Source organism: Acomys russatus, chromosome 31 (genome assembly GCF_903995435.1).
Source record: "Acomys russatus chromosome 31, mAcoRus1.1, whole genome shotgun sequence".
Classification (NCBI taxonomy): Eukaryota; Metazoa; Chordata; class Mammalia; order Rodentia; family Muridae; genus Acomys; species Acomys russatus.
The window spans coordinates 34,894,505-34,920,329 of NC_067167.1; the positions used below are offsets into that span (position 1 = coordinate 34,894,505).

Sequence of the window (25,825 nt, forward strand, 5' to 3'; positions counted from 1 at the left end):
CAACTCCTCAAAAATCAGTATCTGATCTACTAGTTCTTACCTCTATTTCTCTACAACTCTCTACTCTCCTGCAACATGCTTCCCTGCAAATTATTTAAAGTGCAGTGAACTTATAATTGAAGAGAATAGGAACAAATGTAGAAATAATTAGGATATTACTTAAGAAATAATTATATAGAATGATAAGGCAGAGAAACAGAAATGCAATGAGGGTTTGGCTGTTGGACAAGGTCAGTGTTGACTCGTAAAAGATCTTCAGGGATGGAAACTCAGAAAAAGTAAATAATTATTTTTATAATTAAATGCCACATGTAATAACTCCAATATGCTTAATGTTTACAATTCCTGTATCTATTCTAAAGTGTCCAGATCAAGAGCATCAATTGCATCTCTACTACATGCTTAGGTTTGTATTATTTTTTGTATCCTAGAATAGTATTGAAACAGTGGTGCATCTTTGGATCTCCTTGGCCTGATGTACTAAATATAAGCTCTCCCGTGACAGAAGAGCTTAGTGGTTTCTGGCCCAGGTTTCGCAGACTGCAAATCTACTACCCACCAAACCCTTGATCTTCATGTGACACTTATGAATCCTTCAAGGCCCTCATAATTTCCATGGTGTTCCATTTCTGAATTTCATCCTTTCCTACAGGATGAGTTTTCTTCCAACTGCACCCAGAAGAAGATAAGCTCCTAACCTACAGTGGCTAGTCAGTCAAACTCTGTCACCAAATTAAAATAATACAGAGCTCTTTAGAGAAATAGATACAGGCTTGGTTTAAAAATAAGATTTTCTTTTAAGTATATTGATATCACAATATTGATGACCTGACTAGACTAACCAAGCCTGATGCCACCTCTCTAAAGCATTGAGTAGCTAGTGACAGAGCTAAGAAATTAAGGACAGGTTGCATTCTGATGGGATGGTTCCAATATTTCACGTCACCACTCCTAATTTAGCAATTAATTTGGTCCACATTCTTTCCTCTTCTTTTTGTTGTTTCACTTAGGTTTCATCTTTTAACATGTGAATATGCCCATGCTTCCGCACTCATTTGTTCCTATGACTTCTCTTCTTTATGTCTTATTATTATATCCACAGAACTCTGTGGAAAGTGCCTAGCACACAGGCAGAGGCTTGGCCACTTGTCTTGGAGCAAATGCAGGAGCCAAGCTTTTTAATCAACCATAACGATAATGAATGCTAGCTCTGCAACCTGATTTCCTTAGAAACATCCCTGAATACTGTCATTGTGTGCTTCTCTTTAAATAAAAAATGATGATGATGATGATGATGATGATGATGATGACGACCCCATGTGGTGATTATAGGAGTTAAAGTTTTAGTTTATAAAATGTTGACACATTGCTTAGAACAGACTGAACATTTAATGAATATTAACCATTATCATTAATTTGTATCTAATCATCTTTGTAACTACTCAGATATCCCAGGATATGAATGTTTTTTTCAATCCACCTATAGGAGAAGAAGAAGACAACAACAAAGATGAAGATGAAGAGGAAGAAGAAGAAGAAGAAGAAGAAGAAGAAGAAGAAGAAGAAGAAGAAGAAGAAGAAGAAGAAGAAGAAGAAGAAGAAGAGGAGGAGGAGGAGGAGGAGGAGGAGGAGAAGAGGAAGAAGAGGAAGAGGAAGAAGAGGAAGAAGAAGAAGAAGAAGAAGAAGAAGAAGAAGAAGAAGAAGAAGAAGAAGAAGAAGAAGAAGAAGAAGAAGTTAGATATCCTGACGGTGAAGACAGAACATCCCCCTAGGAACTTGATGTCTTTAGTCAGCAGGAAGTAGTCTCACAATAACAATGCCCTCTTTCCTCCCTATCCCTTTTCGCCATCTTTTTCTAGTGTTAGGGATTAAAAAGGTGCAGCAGGATAGAAGAAAGAGGAACCCACAACTAGCTAATGTAGTTACAAGTGGTGCCCAGATGAGGGGCTAGACAGAATGAGAAACTTGTTTTCAAATTTATTGTAGCTGCTACCACTCTGGTTTTGCTTGTGTGGGTTTTTTTTTTTTTTTGGGGGGGGGGGCTGTTTATTCTCTTTCTTCTTCCAATATTATATTTCAAAGAAGTTTGGAAATCAGATGTCTCTGACTCATTTTTGTGCTCTTGGGACACTTTCCTCCTACTGGGTTGCCTTCTCTAGCCTGGTATGAGGGTCTCTGTCTGGGTTATTGTAATGTATTGTGCCATGTTTTGTTGATATCCCTGCGAGGCCTGCTTTTTTTCTGAAGGGAAATGGAGGAGGAGTATGGAAGAAGGGAGGTCAGAGGGATGAAGAAAGGAGTGAGAAGAGGAGAGATTGTAGTTGAGATGTAATATATGAGAAAATAATAAATAAATTACTAAAAAGGAAAGGATATAAAAACTTTAATAGTTTTTATCAGTAAACTAAACTTAATTGGCATTTGTAGAATACTCTTGCCAGCACCACTGGTACATACAGAGCACTAAGTAATACTAATTTCTAGGCCATAAAATGAGCCTTAACATGTATAAGAAGAATTCAATCATACAGTATATGTTCAATGGCCACAACAGAAGTCAGAAATAAACAACACGCAGCTTTATGGCAAACTTTAAATATTCAGAAACTAAAAACCTACTATAAATAACTTTTATGTTAGTTAAAAATTAAACAGAAAATTATAAAGTACAAATAGATGAAATGGAAATCTTAGTATAAGTACTAAACTTTTAAAGACCTCCCTAGGAATAAATCTAGGAGGAAAAATCATAGAATAAATGCTCAAAAATGGTCATTGGAGTTTTCAGTTAAAAATCTTAGCTTGTATCTTAAGAAAATATGAAAAAATTAAGGATGGATCAGAAAATAAAGTATTCAGAAGAAAAAAGTAATCATTATAGGAGTAATCTATAAAAATGGTAACAAGAGAAAAAGTTAATAGTATCAAGAGATGTTCTCTGGGAAGATAAATAACTCTTATAAATTTCAAGTTATATAAACCAGGCAAAAAGGAATATACACACGTGAGCAGTATCTGGACTAGGCTTGCATCATTGGAGATTCAGCAGCAATTAAATAAATAAGAAAAAGTGGCATAAAATTTATGTAAATTAGTTAAATATCTTAGATGAAATTGAGCCAATTCTTTTAATAGAAACAAATTACCAAATCTCACTCAAGCTTAAAGCAAAAACTCAGAAAATGTATACTATTATAAGGAAAATAAAACCTCAAATTTTTTGTACTGTTCATGAAGGCAGCTTCAGGTCTCTATTGATATTCTGGAAAAAGTACTAAACATTTTTTTAAAAAATAAAGAACACATAAATTGTTAGAAAATTGAAAAAGCGCTAATAAGCTTCCACTGTATGACATACTCAATAAAGTTATATTTTTAAAAAATAGTGGAAGAGGTCCCCCTCAGTCATGGAAGAGATCCCCCTCAGTCACAGGAAGACGTCCCCCTTAGTCATAGGAAGAGGTCCCCCTCAGTCACAGGAAGAGGTCCCCCTCAGTCACAATCATAGGGGAAGGGAGTAAGGGGAAAATGGGAGGGAGGGAGGGAGGAATGGGAGGATGCAAAGGATGGGATAACAATTTAGATGTAATATGAATAAATTAATAAAATATATTAAAAATAAATAAAAATAACAAAAAATGCATCAAGAGAGATGACTACCAATTGAGATTACCAAAAGCAAAGAACACTGACATACCTAATGAATGCTGTTGCAAAATATATAGATGTGGTTTTAGTAAGTTATTTGAACAATGGGTTACAAAAATGAATATGGAACGAATACCATTTGTCAGAAGTTCAAAGAAAGCTCAAAATTTGAAAGTCAATAAGTTAAACTTGAGACATGAACAAACTAAAAAGATAATAGAAAATGGAGAGAGCTGTCTTGATACAGGAAAATGATTTGATTGCATCTTCGCCCCATTCTAACTAAAACTGAGCACTCTAGAAAGGGAATACAACATGATAAAGGGTAACTATACAAATTAATTATGCCCAGTGACCCCCCCTTTGAGTTATTGATCATGGAGGCGTGCTACACATAAGCTACAGTTCCTGCCCAGCCATGGATGGGACGGCTATACTTACTCCTCAACATCATCCTCTGGTTCAGGGAATACTGTACATGAAAGATGGGTGGAAAGAGTATAGGAGGCCAAGGATGGGGACAGGAGCTTTGATATGGTGCCCTTCAGACATCACATGCTGCCACACAGATGAACTCACAGCAAACCAGGCATACCTGCATAAGGTCTGCACAAATTAGGCCCAACAAAGAGAGTTCAACCTGGATTGGGATTGAGCGACCAAGGCTCTCCTGCTATTTTAGGAGCTCTTGGAGGAAACGTTACTTTTCTTAGGAGTGTGGTCACTGGTAGGATTGTTATACTGCACAGGTGGTTCTGCGCCTTAGAACAGATGGTAAAGAGTAAACGAGACTCATTGAACTTAAAAATACACTCATAAATAAATAAACCAATAGAGAAGTACCACAAGGGTTCCTATGAAGAGTTGGAGGGGGCACTGATGGGTGGAAATGATCAAGATACAATGTATCCATGTGTGAAATTTTCAAAGAACAAATAAAAATAATTTTATAAAGGCTGTAATAGGCCAATTTCCCAGTAGCCAACAAAGCATTCATCATCAAAAAAGACACAGCTATTTTTATCATTGAAGTCTAAAAACATATTTAATTTTCAGTTTAAAAGATTTGTGTGTGTTTCGTTCATGTATGTCTGTGTAACCACAAGCATGCAATGCTCTCAGTAGCCACAATGGAGTGTCAGATGGCCTGGAAATAGAGTTACAAATAGTCATGAGCCACCAGATTGGTGCAAGGTATACAAACCTGATCTTCTGGAAGAGCAACCTGTGCCTTTAACCTTACCCGGTCTCTTCAGCTCTACAAAGTTCATTCAATATAGCCAACAAAAACTCAGAAAAGGGGAGGGAGGGAGGAATGGGAGGATAGAAGGGATGGATAACAATTGAGATGTAATATGAATGAATTAATAAATAAGTAAATTTTATTGTTCTACTTGTAGATTTCTAGGACCCTCTGTATCCTTTTATTTTGCTATTCTCCCATGCATCTCTCATTTAGAGTCCCAATAGGATGCCTTTCCCTCTGTTCCAGTTTCCTGGCAGATTTGGGCCCAGGGGTCCCGCTCAAACTAAGGCACCAGCCAAGGACAATACAGGAGGTAAACTTTAAACCCCTTCCCAGATCTAGCCAATGGTCAGAATATTCTCCACAGTTGAGTGGAGGGTGTGATATGACTTTCTCACGTACTATGGTGCCTCACATTTGACCATGTCCCCTGGAGGGGGAGACCTGGTGGCACTGAGAGGAAGGACAGCAGGTTACCAAGAAGAGACTTGATACCCTATGAGCATATACAGGGGGAGGTAATCCCCTTCAGGAACAGTCATAGGGGAGGGGAATAATGGGAAAAGGGGGGGGGGGGAGGAATGGGAGGATACAAGGGATGGGATAACCATTGAGATGTAATAAGAATAAATTAATAAAAAAAAATTCTAAAAAAAAAAAAAAAGTAAATTTTAAAAACTCAGAAATACAAATTTAAAATACCATGTCTAATAGCTCCCAATGTGACAAACTAAGGGATAAACCTGTAAAGTGGTATGAAAGATCCCTGTAACTACACAGCTGGGAGAACAGGACCAGGACCTGATGGAATTGAGTGAAAGTACACTCCGTCTGTTTAAAACGGTGTTGTTAACATGTCAGTTTTACAGATTGTTTTATCAATACTACACAATTCTAACAAATCCAGTGTAAGTTTGTAGGAATTAGCAGGCTCGTTTCTGTGGAAATGGAAAAAAAAAAAAAAAAACCATGAATGACTGAAGAACTTTGAAAGAAAGCCAGCTGGAGAGCTAACATGGTCTTATTTCATGAGTTAATTAAGAACAACAGCAATCAAGACTGTGTGGTGCCAGAGCCAAATAAGGACGTATATGAGTGTAATGGGGGAAGTAGTCCAGAAACTAGCACACATGTATATGGTTCACTGTTTCTCAGCACTGCGCAAAGACAACTCAAGGAAGAAAGGAAAGATTTTGTTGACTAGCAGTTTCATCTTAACTGAAACATTCTCTCTCGTAGGGTGGAGAAAAGCTAATGCAATTTGGAAGGCTGGGGAAAATCACGCCACCCACCACACTCTGGAAAGCCCTGAAGGTAAGAGAATCTCAAGGGCCCACCCTGAGCTTCATAAGCAGTAAGGAGATGGAGAATGGAGAACAGGAAGCTAACAAAGATGCCTGAGGTTGTACATAGCCAGGGGCAGGAATGTGTTCAATAACTAGACCCAGAAATATCCCACTTGTCCAGTGAACCAAAGAAAAATAAATTGTTTGCATATCTATATATATATCACAAATCAGTGAGGACAAGGGATGACCTGGAATGGGCCTGAGAAGACTTGATTGTGATGTAGATATTCTTCACTTGATTGTCATGGTATTGTCATTGTCTATATTTGACAGCACTCATGAAACTGTACCTTTTCAATACATATGGTTTCTCATGTTGGGAACAAGCAAAAGAAACTTGTTCTAAATACTGCAATTTTGTTTTCAGACCCCATTTAATCATGCGGGCAAAGGGGGGCATTAAATTCAAGGTCTTGGGAACAGCTTCTCTTGTAAGGAGGCAGTTGTCTGAGTCCAAACATCTTAGGGACAACTTGTAAGGAGACAGTTTTCTGAGTCCAGTCATCTCAAGGACAATTTCTACATCTTGCTGGCAGGGTCCAACTAAGTCCTGTTCCCAGGCCCAGGAACCAACTCCTATCCTTATTGGTGGAAAAATGTAACCATGACTTGGCACAAATATTTGTGATTTTCAAGTTTAAATATTCTATGATATTCCAGCTCAGGGTTGTATTTCATCTCCGGAGTCTGTTCTGCATCCTTGATGGATCAGTAGCAGCTTGATTAGAATAAATTTTTGTCACCTACAGTCATCTTGGTGTTTGAGTTATGTTGGATCTAAGAAGACCTCATAACAATTGTAATTTGTACTTAAAATATTAGAGCAAGGACCACATTTTTACTAATGTTTGAAACATAATGATATATAGCCAGTAAAACGATCATCCAAAACTGTCCCACTTGTATAGGGAATTTTAATCCATCAACATAGCTGCTCTGATCACGTCCGTAGACCTTCTAGCTCTGCGTGATCCCACTGGAATATTGACATGCTGTTAGCACATACCCTTATTTCCAAACAATGGTGTCAAATTGAGGGGCAGACAAAGTGACAACTCGGAGAAAGATTTGACAAGATAGGGTATGCCCAACTCTTAGGATAACAGCACAGGAAAGAGAAGTTATTGAGAGAAGCTCATGGAGAGACTCAGTCAGTCAGTTGAGTTGAGGTCAGTCAGTTGGCAGTCAGTGAGCAGTCAGCTGAGAGGCAGTGCAGTTCCTGGCACTTCAGATCACTTCAGTCAGCTCAGCTGAGTGGAAGTGAGTTGGATGTAGCTCTGTAAAGTGCCTGCAGTACAGGGGAGTTAAGTTAAAGTGTGAGTGTGTGCAGACGCAGTTGAAGCCACAAAGTGAGAAGGAGCCAGAAGCTTAGAATAGACTGCTAACATTAGGTGTGAGGCCAAGCACAGCAACCCAGTCCAAAGCTGAGAGAAGTCCAAAATGTAAAGAATGTGAGAAAAAAATCACCTTATATGCAGATTTATTAATGTTTCTATTCTTAGCTTTCTTAAATCCTCTCAAATTATATGCGATTAGAATTAGGTGTTCCATAATAAGGTACATTGATAATACATTTTTTTCAAAATATTATTGACATTATTTTATTCATTCTAAATAAAATTAGTATTAACAACCAGCCTTTTAGATTCAGGACTGGGAAAAATAACTAGATATATTATTATCAGTTTGGAATGTCATAATATTTTCTAGATCATAATTAAAACATTACTGTCATTAAATAACTTGAATACATAGCAAACTAAACCTAGCCTAAATCCATCTCATATAAAATTAATGTAAGTTTAATAAATATATCATGAACCTATACTTGATATTATTCTTAAAAATATTGAAAACATTCTATTTGATCAAATACAATGACATTTTATATTAACAAAACATCTTTATGCACTATTGCCTATATCACTAATTAGTATTTAGAGAATTATTGCATTCACAAAACCAAGTATTTATATTAGCATAGTCAGCATACCAAGACTTCTGATAAATTATTTTTTATCCCTAATTATCCCAAATAAATATATTTTACAAACAAAATAACTCTAGTAATTTTTAAAGCATATAACAATTGAACCAATGAAAACCACAATACAAATTCCAATAAAAATAATTCAACTTTCACTAAAAGTGAGAAGATCTAACCCATATATTAAATATTAAGTTACTAGTAATTGTAACACCTAAGATGTATGAATTCATGTAAGAATTAAATCAATGGACAGAGATAGAAGGATAAGTCATAATCCTCATGACACTGAACATCTCAAATATACTTAACGTTATACCTAGTCACTAATTCAATTGTTTTCACTCATTCAAAACCTTATCATCTTTATTTACTTTGTAATACCATCCAGAAAACAATCCCAGTTACCCAAACCTCTTTTAAAAATTACTTATAATGTGCTTGTGCTCTGGCATTACCTAGACCATTTGCATCAGTCCATCAAGTATGTAAGGTGCATTAGCATAAGGAATTTGTCAATAGTTAGGTCAATATTCCTAATATACTAACATTTGCATAACTCCATTTGTACATCAATTTCAAATGAACTTCTCAAACCTTTATTCATTAATACTTTTAATATTTCTATGCAACATTTGGCAAATATTCATTTCCATTTCACTCATTTATAAAGGAGACCTAGTCATACGATGACATGAACCTAATAGCTTCTTTCCTACTTGCAATCCATTTTCATTTGCTAGAAAGAATAGAAAAATATGAGAGTTCTAGCATGAAACAGATCGTCTATCCTAATGGTGAAATGTCTCGTTGGCATGAGGCTCTTATCTATCCCACCTTTTTGTATGCGATCCAGTCAAATACTCTGTCAATATCTGTTGCCCGCAGCACTTCCTGCGATACCGGATGGGAACTGGCCAACCCGTCAAGCAACATCACTTCATGCAGAACATCTGTCAGAAATCTCTGCTTTTCCTGTAATACAGTAGATGGGGCAATATTATAGGTGATTCATGGTTATGGCAGAATCTGCCTGACAACATGAATAGCATGCGTGTCACTTAACCGATGGCGGTCATCAGTCTTTCATGGTGGGACTCAGATCTAAAGGAAACTCGGTAAATAAAATACCCCCTTAGGATAGTATAAAATAAAGACAGTTGATTTAAACATAACATGAAACAAAATCAATAGGCAACTGTAAGCCCTAAGTAATAAGAACAGCAGGCTGTGTTATCAGTGCATAAAGCAAGTCTGAAGAGTAGGCACACATGGTACTGACGAGATGAGGTTTGTTCATGGCTTCTATAGTGTGTAGACAATTCCAGCCTCAAATATCATTTTCTGATCAGGTCAATGCAAGAATCCTATTTATTTAAACCACTATACCAAGTCTCATTAGAACAGGTTAATCTTGCTCTCCCTGCTCCTCCATACCACCACCCACATTCTATTCCCAAAAACAGGTGGGGAGGGACCACAACACAGTAGTAAAAGGCATTGTTTTCCTCAAACTATAGTGCACACGGATGTACACACAAATTTAGATGAAAGGCCATAAGGCTGAGATTACCCAGTTTTAATAATCTGTCACCATGAATTAATGAAAGCCACCATAATTAAGAACCTTCTATTCACTAAATTTCTCTAATTAAAGCAGACTTGTTACATTAAAAATGAACCATAAGGAAAGGTAATTTTTGTTTGTTTGCTTGTTTGTTTTTAAAGTCTGCTTTAAAGAAATGCCTTGGATTCTGTTAACAAAAGTGCTGCCAGTGGTTAGTCCCAGCCACCTGCCTTCACTGATGGAGTAAGGGAAGGGAAAATAAGTCACAAAAGATAACAAGCCTAAATAACCCCCTAGATAGCTAAGACTGAGTACCATCATTATTGAGATTAAAGACTCCAGCGCTTAAATTGCTCCACCTAATTCTGAACTCAGTCCTAGAAATATTTGGCTACAGTAAATGAAACAGTCCTGAGAAATCAGATAAACACTGTATTATTTTGGGTCGAGTTGTAACTTCAGGCTGAGAGTACATCAATCCCAGGGCTTAAGAAACGGAACCAAAGAAGAAATACATTATGGGAATAAAAGTAAAATGGGTATATTGCTAATTCAATTATTGTTCATTTGATCATTGTTTAATGACAATAAATGCATATTGTTTGACATTAAAATTTAACAAATAGGCCTTGATTTGCTAGAGTGTAAGGGTTAAAAGTGACACAAAGGAAGTATATTTTAAAAGTGAAATCTAAACTCAATTTCAACAAAGAAATATTAATGTTAAAGGAAGTATCAATTATACATGATATATTACTTCATACTGCTAGGGAAAGCAAAAATAAATCCTTGTCTAGTTAATATAATTTTAATTACCATTATTTAACTTTAGTATGGGTAAGTCATTGGTAAATGATTTATCTTCTACCTTATTGAAATAATGCTATTAAATAATGGAAGAAAAGACTTGTGTGCAAAAATAGATCGGGGCCTGAGTTCCTGGTAGGGAGCACATACAAAGAACAGAACACAGAATACATTAAATTGATGAAGGAAAAAATAGAGAAAGGAAGAAACTTCTAGCTAGAAACAGACTCAATTTGACAGAAGTACCAACAGCTCGTAGGAGAAAGGACACTGTTTTTTGTTTTTTTGTTTTTTTTTTAATAAACACCTACATTGCTGCAAAGTAAGAGATTATTTAGATAAAGCGTATATCATTCTTAATAAGAACAGTGCCTGAAGTAACAACAGCCAGCCTTACTTAGCATTAGTTAATTTCCTACCATTTATCTGGAGCTATGAATGTTAAAAACTGAAATAAAAGAAGTCACTTTTGTAATATAAGAAATAAAATAAAATAGTTAGCTACAGTGAATAAAATGGTTTCATTTTATGGACTAAAGTTGCCAAAGTAATTTTTTAAAGCTATACAATAATAAAATTATCTATGATGACTTTCTTTAAAGAGGTAGAAATTGATCTGACCTTTAAATTATTTGGTATGTATGTGTGTTGTGAGTGTCAGTGTCTGTATAGTATACTCATAGAAAACATACAATTTCTCATTTTTATTTTACTTTATATTTAATGCTAGTAGGATTTGTGATCTTACCACTTTCTAAAGGTGACACATAACAGAACATGGTCATATTAAGATCCTTAGAAAAGAATCAATGTTAACAGTGACCACAAATTCCACATCTTAATATAGATATTAATCAAATTTTTACATGTGTCCTGATTTCAATAGTTACAGTAACATAAAATGTCTTTTTGTTTTCCAGTGTCATATATATATACATATATATATATATATATATATACACACATATATATATATTGAGAAATTTACAAAAAATAAAAACTGAGTAACAGTATAATTGTTTATGAGAACCACAAAGCCACTATTTTACTTGTTCATTTACTTCTTTAATAAATATCCATTGAATTCTCACTCAGCAGTTATGGAATAAATGGTTGGCTAAAACCTACTTGCTAATCTTGAACTCAGGAATAGAAATGAAGTACAATAGGAGGACAGATACACAACCAAACTATTATAAAACAATGGGTGCTATAAACACAAAGGATGAAATGATTGATTAGTTCAGGAAGGTTTACCGGATGAGGCAGCATCCAAGTCCATAGGTGATAGATGAGAGAGAAGGAAAGGAGCCAGAAAGGAGCAAATCCAGGGCAGAGCAAACATGCAACGAAAAAGGCACACCACTCAAAGCCTCAATTATCAGCTTGAAGAGTTTGGTCTTAATAAATGGGCAGGCATAGGCATCGTGACATAATAAATGGAGTGCTGTAGCTGTGGTATACCAGATGGCTAACAGAACAAAAAGACAGGAGTGACCACTGTCCTAAGAGAGACAAAGTGGGGATGATGTATTAGGACTGTTTACTGCTGAGGAGAGTTGAAATAGGGAGAGATTTTAAGCATTTTTCATGCTTCGAAATAACTATATAGCTTTTAGTATTAATATAGCTTAAGTAGAAAATTTGAAGACTACAGACAAAAACTTCTGAAAAATATACTTTGAAGGCCATGCTATTAAAAAAAAAAAAAAACAGGTTTTTCACAAGGTGGAGAAAAGTGACTATGAACATGCACAAAGAGCCTTGCTGCAAGCAGCTGCAAGTGAAGACTTGGGTCTAAGAGAAAGGACTAAATTATCTCCTAACAACACAAAGTAGTTTCTAATAAAATAATATGAATAGAGCCCCGGAATTCACTTCTAAAATCCATTTTTATAGCACCAGCAGCTCATAGACTGGTTTTTAGCTGTGTATGTGAAGGAAGTTAAGAATTCTTTTTTTTTTTTTTTTTTTATTCTTGTTACATCTCAATGGTTATCCCATCCCTTGTATCCTCCCATTCTTCCCTCCCTCCCATTTTCCCCTTATTCCCCTCCCCTGTGACTGTTCCTGAGGGGAATTTCCTCCCCCTGTATATGCTCATAGGGTATCAAGTCTCTTCTTGGTAACCTGCTATCACATCATTCAGTATCTGGGAAATTATACTTCCTGGTTCTTCAAAGTGGCTTCTGACGGCACATGTCAAGTCTAAGGAGTTAGACGCACAGATGGCTACTCTAGACAGTCGGTGAACATGGTCTGTCAGGAGGGAAAGTGAAAGCAGTTCCTACACAAAGGAATGTTAATGGATTGAAATACTAGTCAGGTGCTCTGACTATCAAGAAAAGGAAGGAAGAAGGAAGGAAGGGAGGGAGAGAGGGAGAGAGGGAGGGAAGGAGGGAGGGAGGGAGCGAAGGGAGGGAGCGAGGGAGGGAGCGAGGGAGGAAGCAGAGAATGCTGCATGCATCAAACCAAAGATGAGGAAGATAGGGGACAAGGCTAAGACAACTCACATAGTGGTGAGATATTCCGAGATATATTGAAAGTAAAGAAAAAGATCTCAAGGCACACATGAGTTGAGTCCAATCAGCCACAAGGACTCAGTTATCTCCTGTATGTATGGATCTGAGCATAAACTATTCTTAATATTCTCTTGACCAAAGAGGCCTAACACTGGAAGTGCATACCTGCCTTTCTCTGGCCATATGACCTTTGAGATGACATAAACTTTTGACATCTCAGCATCCTCATTTGTTCCCCTGCACTGCTGTGAAGATTGAATAAGTGAATTAGCTCTGCATATATTTGTTGAGCACCAACTGGATCCCAGATGGATCGCTTGCCTCTAAGGAAAGACAGCGCAATGGATCCTACGTTCAAAGACTTCACAGTAGTAGAAAGAGGGGCAAAGTTGAAAGCAAATATGAAAACACAACCTGTTGTATGTGAGGATGGAAGTGGGCTCAGGACACAAAATAGCCATACTGAGAAGGCTGTGATTTGCTACGCCTGAGGGAAGCAGGGAATGCTTTTAAGCAAGGGTTTAAGTTGAAGTTTGAAGAATTACTTAAGTATTCTAGGAATAAATGACAGTAAAGGACATTTGGAGCAGAAGGGATTTGTGAAGAAGTCAGGGAGTGCTTTCAGCATAGTCTCTTGAAAGAGTCAACACAGAGAAGTGTGCATAGCACAGGGTAGGGAGTGAATCACAAGTACCGACAGAAAGGCACACACAGCATCAAATCACCAAGAGCTCTTGGAAGCCGCAGTCACATGATGTCCTGGGACCTGCACTTTGGAAAATCTGAAGGGTCGTAAATTGCTGGACTAGAGCAATGAGCAACTAGAAAGAGAAATGGGAAAATATTGCATGACTGAGAAGAAAAAACACACAATATAGCCTTTCTCTTTGTGACCACAAAATGCTATGCCAATTATTTCCATAAAATTTAGCCTCATTCTCTGACGGGGTAGGTTGGTCAAAGGAAATATTTACTCTGGAATCCCATGTGTGAATTTTCTGTAGACAAAACTATGGGAATGGGTGTACATCTAAAACAAAAATACCCCAATGGGTTCAAGTATTACACTTCTATTCTAATTTTATCCATTTATGTAAAGCAGTTCCTTTTTCCAATTTTTAATGTTCACAATACTCTCTTTCATAGAAATAAAGACAGTTCTCTAACCTTTGGATTCAATTCAATGAGAATGTCTGGCTGAAACGATAAAAGTAGTAGAGTGAAATTGTATATATTTACTGTCTGCCTCATGGAAGGCTCTGTGTTGTGCCCTGGGGAAATACAACAAAGACAGAATCCGCACTTCCAGCAACGCATTTTATAGCAAGGAAGGCAGGTATGAGTATAAATGCTTGATATCATCCTACAATGACACAGCATTAGTGGGATAGAGGACTATGAGTAAAATTGCCTTTAATACCTGTGACCACGCTGTTTTAACTCTAACTATCATGAAGAGAAGGATCTATCATATTTTCACAAGTCCAGAATCCAAGCCTCCACATGAAAAAAGACTTTTCAACATTCCACATATTACACAAAATCCCACACAAGTCGACATTAACCTAAGCTACGACTTTATAGAAAGCTTTAATGAGGATTACTAACATACCCATCACTGCAGAGTTAGACACTGTGTTCTTGTTTTTCATGACCTATTCAAACCATGACAGAAGTTAAAACAGAGGGAAAAGATCAAGAATTCAAACAATAAGAGAAAATAAGTTGAAGAAAATTAACATTGAAGTTGTCATGCTTTGTAAATTTACAACACAATGTCCTATTCGTGAATGTTAGAAATTATCTGGACTTGAGTCCTTATAATGTTGAAATTACTCTATATGCTTTCTGTTGTCATTCTGTTTTTCACAGTTCTAAGAGTACTTTAGGCATTCTGTTTGAAACAGCTAGATTTATTTGTAAAAATTACATAACCATTTAACTGAGTAGTTAATATTTTATCCATAGCCAGATCATACTGATATAAAGAATAAAAATAGAGAGCTGGTGAAAACAAATGTCGTTTTCATATAATAATGTACTTCAAAATTAACATTTCAAAGACTCATGTTTAAAATACACATGTGCAAGATGTTAATAATCATTTACATGTACAGCTTGTTAAAACAGCTCATTTCTATTAAAGTCAAACTTGTATAAACACACGTATATATAGCAGGCATTGAAAAATAATTTAAAAAGTAATCAACATTAATGCCTACAATGAAACAAACACTCAGTGGAAACATTTAGCTCTGTGTTTGTTTATATAACCTTCTGCAGAAAGCACTGCATGTGCACAAGACTCAAAGCAGCTCTCTATCGATGTAATATTATTTTGTGATTTCACATAAACCTTTTGACCAATGATTGAAATTATATGTTCAGTGTATTTTCTACTATCAACTACATTTCTTCCATTTAAAAGCCACAAATTTCCTAAGAAATCTTGACCAATGTATATACTAAACATGAAGTCACACTTCCATAAAGATATCTTTGAAGATTTTATAAACCTCTCAAAATCCGACATAAATGTTAGCACATGTCTTTATGAGCTACGATACTCTCAAACATGACTAACTCAGAGGAAGTGGGGTAAATTGTGACTCTTCAGAGATTGCAGCCTCAAATGTCTGATATCTTCTTTCATCATCAGGCTGAATGTGGCATGTTTTTTTTATTATCCAAGGCTTGATGTGTCGAAGGGGAAAAGGCAAGATGGAACACAAAATGTCCTAAATTGTATACAACCAAACACTGAATCATCTGCAGATGCTCCCATGAGTTATTGAGATACAGTAATATTACCAAGCACATCCTGCAATCCCAACACATCGGGAGTATAGTCAGACCAACTGAGAGTTTAAGGCAAGCCTCAGATGTATGGTGAACTGAAAACTATAGACTAATAGTTAGTGAAAACAGAGGCCATGGTGTTGAAGGAGTGTACAAAGGGATATATATGGGAGGCCTTGAATGGAGGAAATTGAAGGGAGAAATGTGGTAACTATAATATAAAAACTAAAAATTTAAAAATCAAAAGTTACTGTATTTAAAACATTTTTAAAAATACATATTATATTAAAATCTTTCCTGATTCCCCCAAATATAGTTTACCATCACTCATATGTTAATTAATTATGATAATCTGGATTCTTACAAAATAGTTTTGAATATGCTTCCAATGTCAATCATGGTAGCAATTATGAACACGTTGCCTCGTATTTTCTAATCTAACCATCTCTCTGATTCACTGTGAATGATCTGCATATGCCCTATGATGTAATATAACCCTCTCTAAACATGAATGTGTGGATTTCTTTACTTCTTTTCCTGTTTTCTGTCAAACAGCTAGGCAGTGTGGCTTCCCTTTCAAACGTCTAATCTATTTCTAGTTTTGGTATCCTCCCATAGCTCCGTGAAAGAGCTGTCATTACAAAGAGAGAATATGTGATAGCATTGCATTAATTCTCTGTTTATGTTCAGATCACAGTTGCTTGTTAAGTTTTTGGGCATGCCTCATGTTTTATTATTGAACACCTCATATAGGTGACATTTAGAGTTAAATGGTGAAAATTATAGTTAAATAAGTGTGTGTACCCTAAAGAAGCATGCTGTCTAGTAAGAAAGGTACACTTCCTGTCCTTTATGAGTTGGCATCAGTGCATTCCTAATCTTCTACAGTGTCACTTCCTTTGGAAACCTTCACATAATTTACATATCTTTGAAAGGTAATTCTTCTATATCATTTTAATAGACCTGTCTATACTCTAGCCCTAAAAATATTTTCTTTTATGCCCAATCTTATGACCAACTGAAAGAACATGTCAATTAAGTCAAATTTTCAACAAAATTCACAAGAGAATGACTGTTTCCCACACTGTTATAAAGATTTTCCAATATTTTGTAGATGTTAATATCAGGTGCACTGAGACGCCTTAATGTTTGATTGACAGAATACAATTAAGAGTATTTTAGTATATGTTAGGTACATATTTTAAAGAGATTCCAATTTTGTTTGAATTCTAATGGAAAATTTTTCACCATTTAAGTGTACTGTCATTCTAAAGATGATCTAATCAACTCCCAGACATTATTAGCACAATTACAAAGTGAGGACTTTAGCTTTTATTTTATTTTGTGAAATAAATAATGATCCAAGTCATCTTAAGTCTGTAACAGTTTTTGTTGATTATATTAATGTATTTTAAATATCAGACATATGTCATTTAGGTCTGGTATTTAGTGATATCAATGGTCAGCTTGTTGAATAACGACCTCAGAAAAAGTACACTTGTCTAAACAGAGGTGAATTTGTGTTTCCAGTGAAGATAAAAGTTTGCTAAATTTAAAAGTTTAATAGGTGGAATCAAACAACTTCAGAACTCAGCCTCCTGAAAGTCCATATATGTAACCAAATCCGATAAACTACTGCAAATCATGTTATACCAGATACCCAGTATGTAGTTTACAAAGGTTCTTTCTTCAAAATGCAAAACCTGGAATTAAACACCTATTACAAAAAAGCAAAAACACTGAAATATAGCACCCCAAGTCCATTCAGAAAACAAGTGGATGTTTTCAACTGTTATTTAATTTCCTGCTCTTGCTAATATTTTGGCATGTGATTCACAATGGAAGTGGGAGAGATGTCGGTGAGACAACTGACCGTAAAAAGCACAATTCTTAGATTCTTCTCACCATCCAGTAACTTAAGCAGCATGGATGTCACAGGTGTTTGAAAATGGGGAAACAAGATGACATGCAAACTAAGGGTCAAAGAGCTGAGAGTTTAACCTATGGAATGGGCAGGAAAGCATTAAATCTCTTTCTTAGAAACTGTAAGTATAACATTTCTCTGGGAAAAACCATCAGGTTTAGCTTGTTATAAAAAAAAATGTCCATTTCTATGAGACCAGGAGATCATTCCTTGATCCTCTTTTGAACTCCCCTGTCCCTAACAGAAAAACTAGCAAAAACTATGACCCAACAGGTCTTTGACACTGTGAAAGGTGAACAAGGCAATGTAGGCTAATCCTTGAAAACCTTTCATCTCTTTTTTTTTTTTCCATAAGCAAATGGTACAAGCACAATAGTTGCCAAGAAAACAAAATATATTATCTTGCGTGAAGTCAAATTATTTTCAATAATGATAAGTAATATGGCCTATCAGCTCTCAAAAGAAATGAGTGATTTATAGCAAATCTCCTTATTGTTTTGAAGATAAGGCAATAAACTTCAAATACAAAGAGTTTTAGGTTTCAGTTAGTCCTTATCTGGCGTAGGTCACGGTCCAGGCACTTCAAGCTGGACCAGAAGCATGTATGCGCTTAATGTCAACTTTTCCCACAGAAGGGAAAACCAATCTACTTTGGTTTTAACCAGACAATTGAAAGCATATATATAACTTAAATCAAAGTGTATTACCTTTAACACTACCACACAGCAAAAAGTAACAAAAACAAAAGCAAAAACAGGAAAGCAATTGTTTGTTGTTTGTTTGCGGAGAGCAATTTATCTTAAAATATTTGCCTCCCTTCTAGGCAACATTTACCAGTTTAGGGAAAATCAAAATTGAGGAGCAAAGTCTGAGCAGAAAGAAAAGCAACATCTAAACGAAGTGGTCATTGTAGGCAAATAAATCTGAACCATTAAAGAAGTTGTGTAAGGCATTTAAAATAAAACAACTACCTATCCTTCTTGTGCTGTGATTCAGGTAAAACTTTGATCCATGTGGAGCATGTTTTAGATGCAGAGCATATGTGTGAATTTTAGTAGTCTGAAAAAAAAAAGCTACAGCTCTATGGTTTGAGCTTTTCAAACAAAGCCACTGCTGATAGGGATGTGGTGGGTCAGATGGAGAGGAAAAGAATATGCACACTAAAAATGCCATACAGAAGATAAAACGGGGTGTGCATGAATGTAAAATGCTATGACACGGCAGTTCTAAGGCAACATTTACAGGAGAATTGCTCCATAGAATATACCACAGTAGATGGCTCAATTTAGGTACTTGTTAAATCCTAGTCAGAAATAAATAGAACAAATGAAATGCATGAACGGATAGAAAGGCAAGTGGTGGCATCAATACAGCCAAGCAATTCATATAAAATTATCAAGCTTGTTACATTCTCAGGCCTGAAGAAGAACATCACTGAACTGTAAATAAAATCTGCAGAGAAGAAACATAAAATGATTTAAAGGAGTGAATTGGACACAGGTGTTCTTGAAGCAGGTTCTTATGATACAAGCTGACCAAAATAGGACTCTAGTTGGTAGAATTTTCTACCCCCAACCCCTAGAAGAGTTGAGAATATAAAGACAAGAAAATTTCCAAAGAGAACTGCTTAAACCTATAAATGGTTGAATGAGGAAAGTTATTCAAAATGCTGTAATATTTTGTTTGGTATTGCAAGAGCCCTTTGCCCACGAGACACGATAGTGATGCACCTTAAAACATAGCAGAGAAGACAGACACCCTCAGCCTGACAGAATGTCTTACACTACCTCACAGTCCATCACATATGTGACTTGTTTGGTCCACACAGTACTTGTGATAATGATATACATTATTACAGCCATGAGAGTCATAAGGCAGCCAGTATATTAAACAATATCAAACTATATAATATTTTTTTCACAAAAAAATCTCTTCCATGCCTATTTTAAAATTTGATTACTTGCACATGATGCTTTGTCGTTGCTGAAATCCTTGTCTAGTATCTTCTGAACCTAATTTCAAGTAACCTTGATAAAAGGTGGTAAAGTGTCAGAGGCGTGAGGGGCTGAGACAGCGCCCCCCCCCCCACCGCTCAGAACTGAGGTGTGTTTTAATTTTTTCTTTAGCTATCCTCTGAGGCCTCCTCTTTAGTGTGTTCAGGTTAAAGTCTGTGACCAGCAAATGCTTTTTACTTAGAAAACTATGAATATTACCAGAGGTTATATAACTTATATGCCATAGGAAGATTACTTTTTAACAAAAATCAAGGAAAGGGACATATAAAATATGGTATAACCTGCTATGGCCAATATTATACCCATCAGAAAAACAATGCCTACATTTTTTGCTGTTTATTGAAGCAAGCTGGACTATTCTGTTTACGGCACACTCTTTGTAACCCTCGGCAATCCTGCTAGCTTAAGGAAGGACAAATACACAGTGTCTAATTCAGTTAAAGTTTTATTAGGTTTTAAATTCCTAAGGAAATATGCAAAGGCTTTGGCACCATGCAAATCTGAACAAGTTCTTCAGAAGAAACCTGGTATTCCCCAGGTAATGTTCACTTATCTTTGATCTCTAGGTTTAAAGTATAAAAACCTAAAACAATGTCTATCTGGAAAAAAAATGGCTTTGCTTTGTACAAAACCATCCATCAAGAAGATGTGCAAATTTCTCTATTTGCAGCTTTATTTTACATTTTAACATCCACATAGGAAGAAATGTTGCAGTCATCTGAAAGACCTCTGAGGTACTCAGACTGGCATGCCTGTGTGGCCATCCTGACAAACTGAGTTTCCTTCTGCTCTTCTATAACTGTGTTAGTGAGTGACAGCTGCAAGCTAAACAAGAAACACACGCACACACATACATGTACACACACATACACGCACACACACATACACACACACATATACACACATACACGCACACACACACACACACACACACACACACACACAGGCACACACAGGCATACACACGCAGGCACACACAGGCATACACACGCAGGCACACACACACACACACACACATACACACACACGCATGCATGCACACACATGCAGACACAAACACCTTGGTTACACTGAAGTTCCTCTAAAGCTTCAATCACCCAAATAAAGCCAATTTTTTTTTTTATTTTAGAACTATAAATAAATGTAAAGAAAAGTAAAAACTATCAACAAGTTTTAAGCTAAAAACAAAACTGTCTTAAAGCCTGGTTATAGGAGGTGGCCGGTTCAGCTCCTTATCTGTCATTGCTAAGAGTCTCAGCTAGAGTCACTCTCATAGGCTCCTGGGAATTTCCATTGCACTAGGTTTCCAGGTTGTCTCAGAGCTGCGGCCTGACTCTAGCCGTTTTTCCCAGTACTCTCTCCCCCCATCCTCCCCACACCTGGTTCCTCATGTTCCCACCCCTACCCCTACCCCATCCTGGTCCCTCCTCCACCACCCACAGCCATCCCCTCTCTCCCCACAATGTCTATTTTATCCTCCCTTCCCAGTGGGAGTCACTTGTCCCTCTTTGAGCCCTCCTTGTTACTTGGCTTCTCTGGGTTTGTGGATTGTAGCATGGCTTTCCTTTACATTACAGATAATATCCATTTAGAAGTGAATACAAACATGTTAGTCTTTCTGGGTCTGGCTTACCTCACTCAAGATGATCTTTTCTTGTGCCATCCATGTGGACAAACTTTATGATGTCATTATTTTTAACAGCTGATTAATATTCCATTATGTGTTACATATTTTCTTTTTTTAATTAATCTTTTTTTTTTTTTAATTTAGCCACTTTACATCCCAATTGTAGCCCCCTCCCTTGTCTTCTCCTGGTCCCACCGTCCCTCCCTCTTCCCCTCCCTCCCCCCATCTTAGCCATCAAAAAAGGGGAGTCCTCCTCCCCTACCATCTGACCCCAGCCTATCAGGTTTCATCTGGGCTGCCTGAAACCTCTTCCTCTGTGGACTGTCAAGGCTGCCCCACAAGGGGGAAGTAATCAACAGGTGACCAGCAGAGTCCCTGCTTCCCATATTAGGGGACCCACATGGAGACTAAGCTGCCTATAGACTAGATCTGAGCTGGAGGTCTAGGTCCCCTCCATGCATGGTACTTGGTTGGTGCATCAGTCTCTGCAGGTCCCCCCTGGGCCCAGATTTGTTGGCTCTATTGGTCTCCTTGTGAAGTTCCTGTCCCCTCTGGGCCCTTCTATCCCCCAACTCCTCCATAAGATTCCTTGCACTTTTCCCAAAGTTTTGCTGTCTGTCTCAGCATCTGCTTTGATCCCTGAGCTGGTTGGAATCTTTTGAAGGACCTCTATGGTAGGTGCCCATCCTGCTCTGTCTCTTCAACTGCATTTGGTGTCTATTCTATTAGGCCTTCTGGATGAGCATTAAGCATCCTTCCTTGGGTCCTCTTTGTTATTTAGCTTCTTTAGGTCTGTGTAATGTAATATAGTTATCCTGTATTATATAGCTAATATCTGCTTATGAGTGAGTATATACCATGCATATTTTTCTTGGCCTGGGTTACCTCACTCAGTATGATTGTTTCTAGTTCCATCCATTTGCCTGAAATTTTCAAGATTTCCTTGGTTTTAATAGCTGAGTAGTATTCCATTATGTAAATGTACCATAATTTCTTTATCCATTCTTCCATTGAGGGACATTTTCTTTGTCCATTCTTTGGTTGAGTAATATCTAGGTTGTTTGCAGCTTCTGGCTGAACATGTTATGAAACCATGAGCATAGCTGAGCAAATGTCTTTGTGATATCATGGAGCATGCTTTGGGTACACTTACAATGCAGGGACTGTAAAACCAAGCCAGTCACAAAACCTTCAACCTACATTTTTTCCAACCTAGAAGATGTGCTGGGGTAAAGGTGACTTAGAAATTAAGGAAGTGAACAGACAGTTGCTGGTCCAGCTTGAGACCCATACCATGAGAGGGAGCCCACAACTGCTACTGCCTGGAGGCATAGGACCCAGAGGCTGGATAGCCCAGAGACCTAGGATAGAACCAAACACAAATGGCAAAAAAATAGAAAGGAAGGAAGGAAGGAAGGAAGGAGAAAGAAAGAAAGAAAGAAAGAAAGAAAGAAAGAAAGAAACCCAATAAAATTATTTCTAATGATATTCTGCTATACTCATAGATTGATGCCTATCCCAGTTGTCATCAGAGAAGATTTACCCAGCAACTGATAGAAACAGATGCAGAGACTCACAGTGAATCGTCAGGCAGAGCTTGGGGAATCCTGAAGAAGATGGGGAGGAAGGATTGTAGCAGCCAGAGGGATCAAGGACACCCCATGAAAACCCACAGAGTCAACATTCCTGGCCTCACAGAGGCTTCCAGGGACTGAACCACCAATGAAGGAGCCTGCACGGGACTGACCAAGGCTCTCTGTACATATGTTACAATTGTGCAACTTGGTCTTCTTGTGGGATGTCTAATGGAGGGAGCAGGGGCTGTCTCTGACTCTGTTACCTACTTTTGGAATCCTTTCTTCCTACTGGGTTGCCTTGTCCAGTCTTAATAGGAGAAGATATGCCTAGTCTTACTGCAACTTGATATGCCATAGTTAATTGCTATCCATGGGAGGCCTGCCCTTTTCTGAGGAAAAATGGAGTGGATGGAGAAAGAGGGAAAGTGAGAGGAGAGGCTGAGAGGAGGGGAGGGAGAGGAAACTGCAGAAATTAAAGTGTTTTAAAGCTATAAAGGTAATCCAATTAATATGCTTAAAACGTCCACAGATGAGTAGCTTTCCTGATACTTCTAACAATTGTCAAAGAGGTCCACTAGCAGAAGATGTTCCTGTAAAAAGAAGCAGACCAACCTAAAGTGGGGTGTGAGTACATCGTCTTATTGTAGTAGTCACAATGAGCACTACCTATAAGTGTTAAGGTATTGAACACAAATGCTATTCTAAGTGGAATTCAGTAGAGTCTCCTTTTCCCTGTACCCACTGTGAGCTAGGATCCAAGGCCCAGGTTCACGTCTAACACTGCCATTGTTCCTAGACTGTCCGTGTTTGATCCCTGTTTAAGGTCTAGTCTAACTCTTGGTATGTGGAGCATCAGGGCATCAGTGCACTAATGCTGATTCAGATATGACACTTGCAACTCCAGGGCGCGAGGTACTATTTTCACGGTCACTCTGACACCTCTTTGCAGCAAGCCCATTAGCCACAAATGGTAAATAGTGCTAGCACTAATGCTAAGAGACAAGTCCCTCCCATAATAGGGAGGCATGGTTCCCAGCAGAGAAGATGCTGTTCTGATCTTTAAAGGCTTCTTCTTTTAGCTGAAAATCAGGCTTACATATGGAAGAGGGGAGGGTTTTTTTAAAGATGCAGAAAAAAAAAAGGGTTATTTTCAAGTTTAAGACCCCAAGATACTGGAGCATGCACTCCTTCTACTCATTTCTAGTTTTTTTGTTTTGTTTTGTTTTGTTTGTTTGTTTTTGTTTTGTTTTGTTTTTTTACTATAAATACCATTTTTAAGTCACTGAATGGGATGAAAGAGACACAGATCCACTCCCAAAGAAAAAAATTAATTTTCTCCAATGGTGTCTCACTGGGTATATAAAACACACGTAAGGGCAGGACAACACAAAAATAACTCAATGGTATTTTGGGAAGGTTTTTTTCTAATTTTTAATGGGATTTCTATGTGTAAAAATATTTGTTGTAGTCTCTTTGTATTCTCCTTGTCTTTTTATTTGGCTCTTTTTTCTTTTCTTTTCTTTTTTGCTTGATTGTCTTGCCCTTTTCTGGTTTGATTGTTTTTACTTTATTATTATTTTTATACACTTGTTTGTTTTCTAGTAAGATAACTCAATAAAGGTGTGGATTTTAATGGATAAGAATGTGAGGAGGACTCGGTGAAGGTTAAAACATAATCAAAATATATTGTACGAAAGAAAACCTATTTTCAGATTTTTTCTCATTGTTCATTTTCTTAAGCTATTTATTTTTAAATTTATTCACTTTACATCCCAATTATATCCCCCTTCCTCATCTCCTCTTGGTCCCACCCTCCCTTTCTCTCTCTTTCCCGCCTTCCCTATTTCTTAGAAAGGGTAGCCCTCTTCAGCTACCATCTGACCTCAGCCTATTAGGTCTCATCAGGACTGCCTGCGTCCTCTTCCACTGTGGCCTGGCAAGGCCATCCCACCAGGGGAAAATGATCAATGAGTGGGCAACAGAGTCCATGTCAGAGGCAGCGACTATTCCCACAAAGAGGAAGGGGACCACTCCTCCATTGCTTGTGGGAATGTAAACTAGTACAACCAGTTTGGAAATCAATCTGATGTTTTCTCAGAATACTTCCAATTAAAAAAAAAAAAAAAAAAAAAAAGACACAGACCCTTGAGACTTGCCGGAAAGTCTTTAAATTTTTTTTTCACATTTAGAGTCACTTGAGATTAAAATATCATCCAATTAACACAATTGAATCACCTTGTAATTCCCATTTTTTCTTTTTTTTTTTTTTTTTATTAATTTATTCTTGTTACATCTCAGTGGTTATCCCATCCCTTGTATCCTCCCATTCTTCCTTCCCTCTCATTTTCCCCATAATTCCCATTTTTGACGAGTCAAATGCTTTACGTGGACCTTGGTCACAACACACAAACACAAGTGTTCATGGTGTATTTCCTTGGCATCCATTATTTACAAAGTAAAATTCTAAAATTTATAATCATTTTGGCCTATCCCTTGTCCCATAGTGCTACTAGGTGAATATATCTTATTCTGCTCAACTACAGGCAATAGCATTGCTATGCCAACTCTCATTGTAATGTATATTAAATGCCTTTAAAAGGATGTGACAGGATTTTCCATACAGCCACACAGTGACATATGGGCGTAAGAACGGAACAGCTCATGGAACAAGTAAAATACCAACCTTAATCAAACTCTTTTCTCTTTTCTTCACTTATCCTTCATGGGTTAGAATAATTAAGATATATATATATTTAA

The 25,825-nt window shown here is 37.1% G+C and overlaps 1 protein-coding gene across 1 annotated transcript in view; it reads right to left on the reverse strand.

Moving 5' to 3' along the window:
• Trhde (thyrotropin releasing hormone degrading enzyme) overlaps positions 1 to 25,825 on the reverse strand; it is a 438,539-nt gene that overhangs the window by 201,727 nt on the left and 210,987 nt on the right. The window contains exon 6 of the mRNA XM_051172782.1: positions 9,068 to 9,205. Coding sequence (XP_051028739.1) covers positions 9,068 to 9,205 — 138 coding nt within the window. The remainder of the gene's footprint in view (positions 1 to 9,067; positions 9,206 to 25,825) is intronic.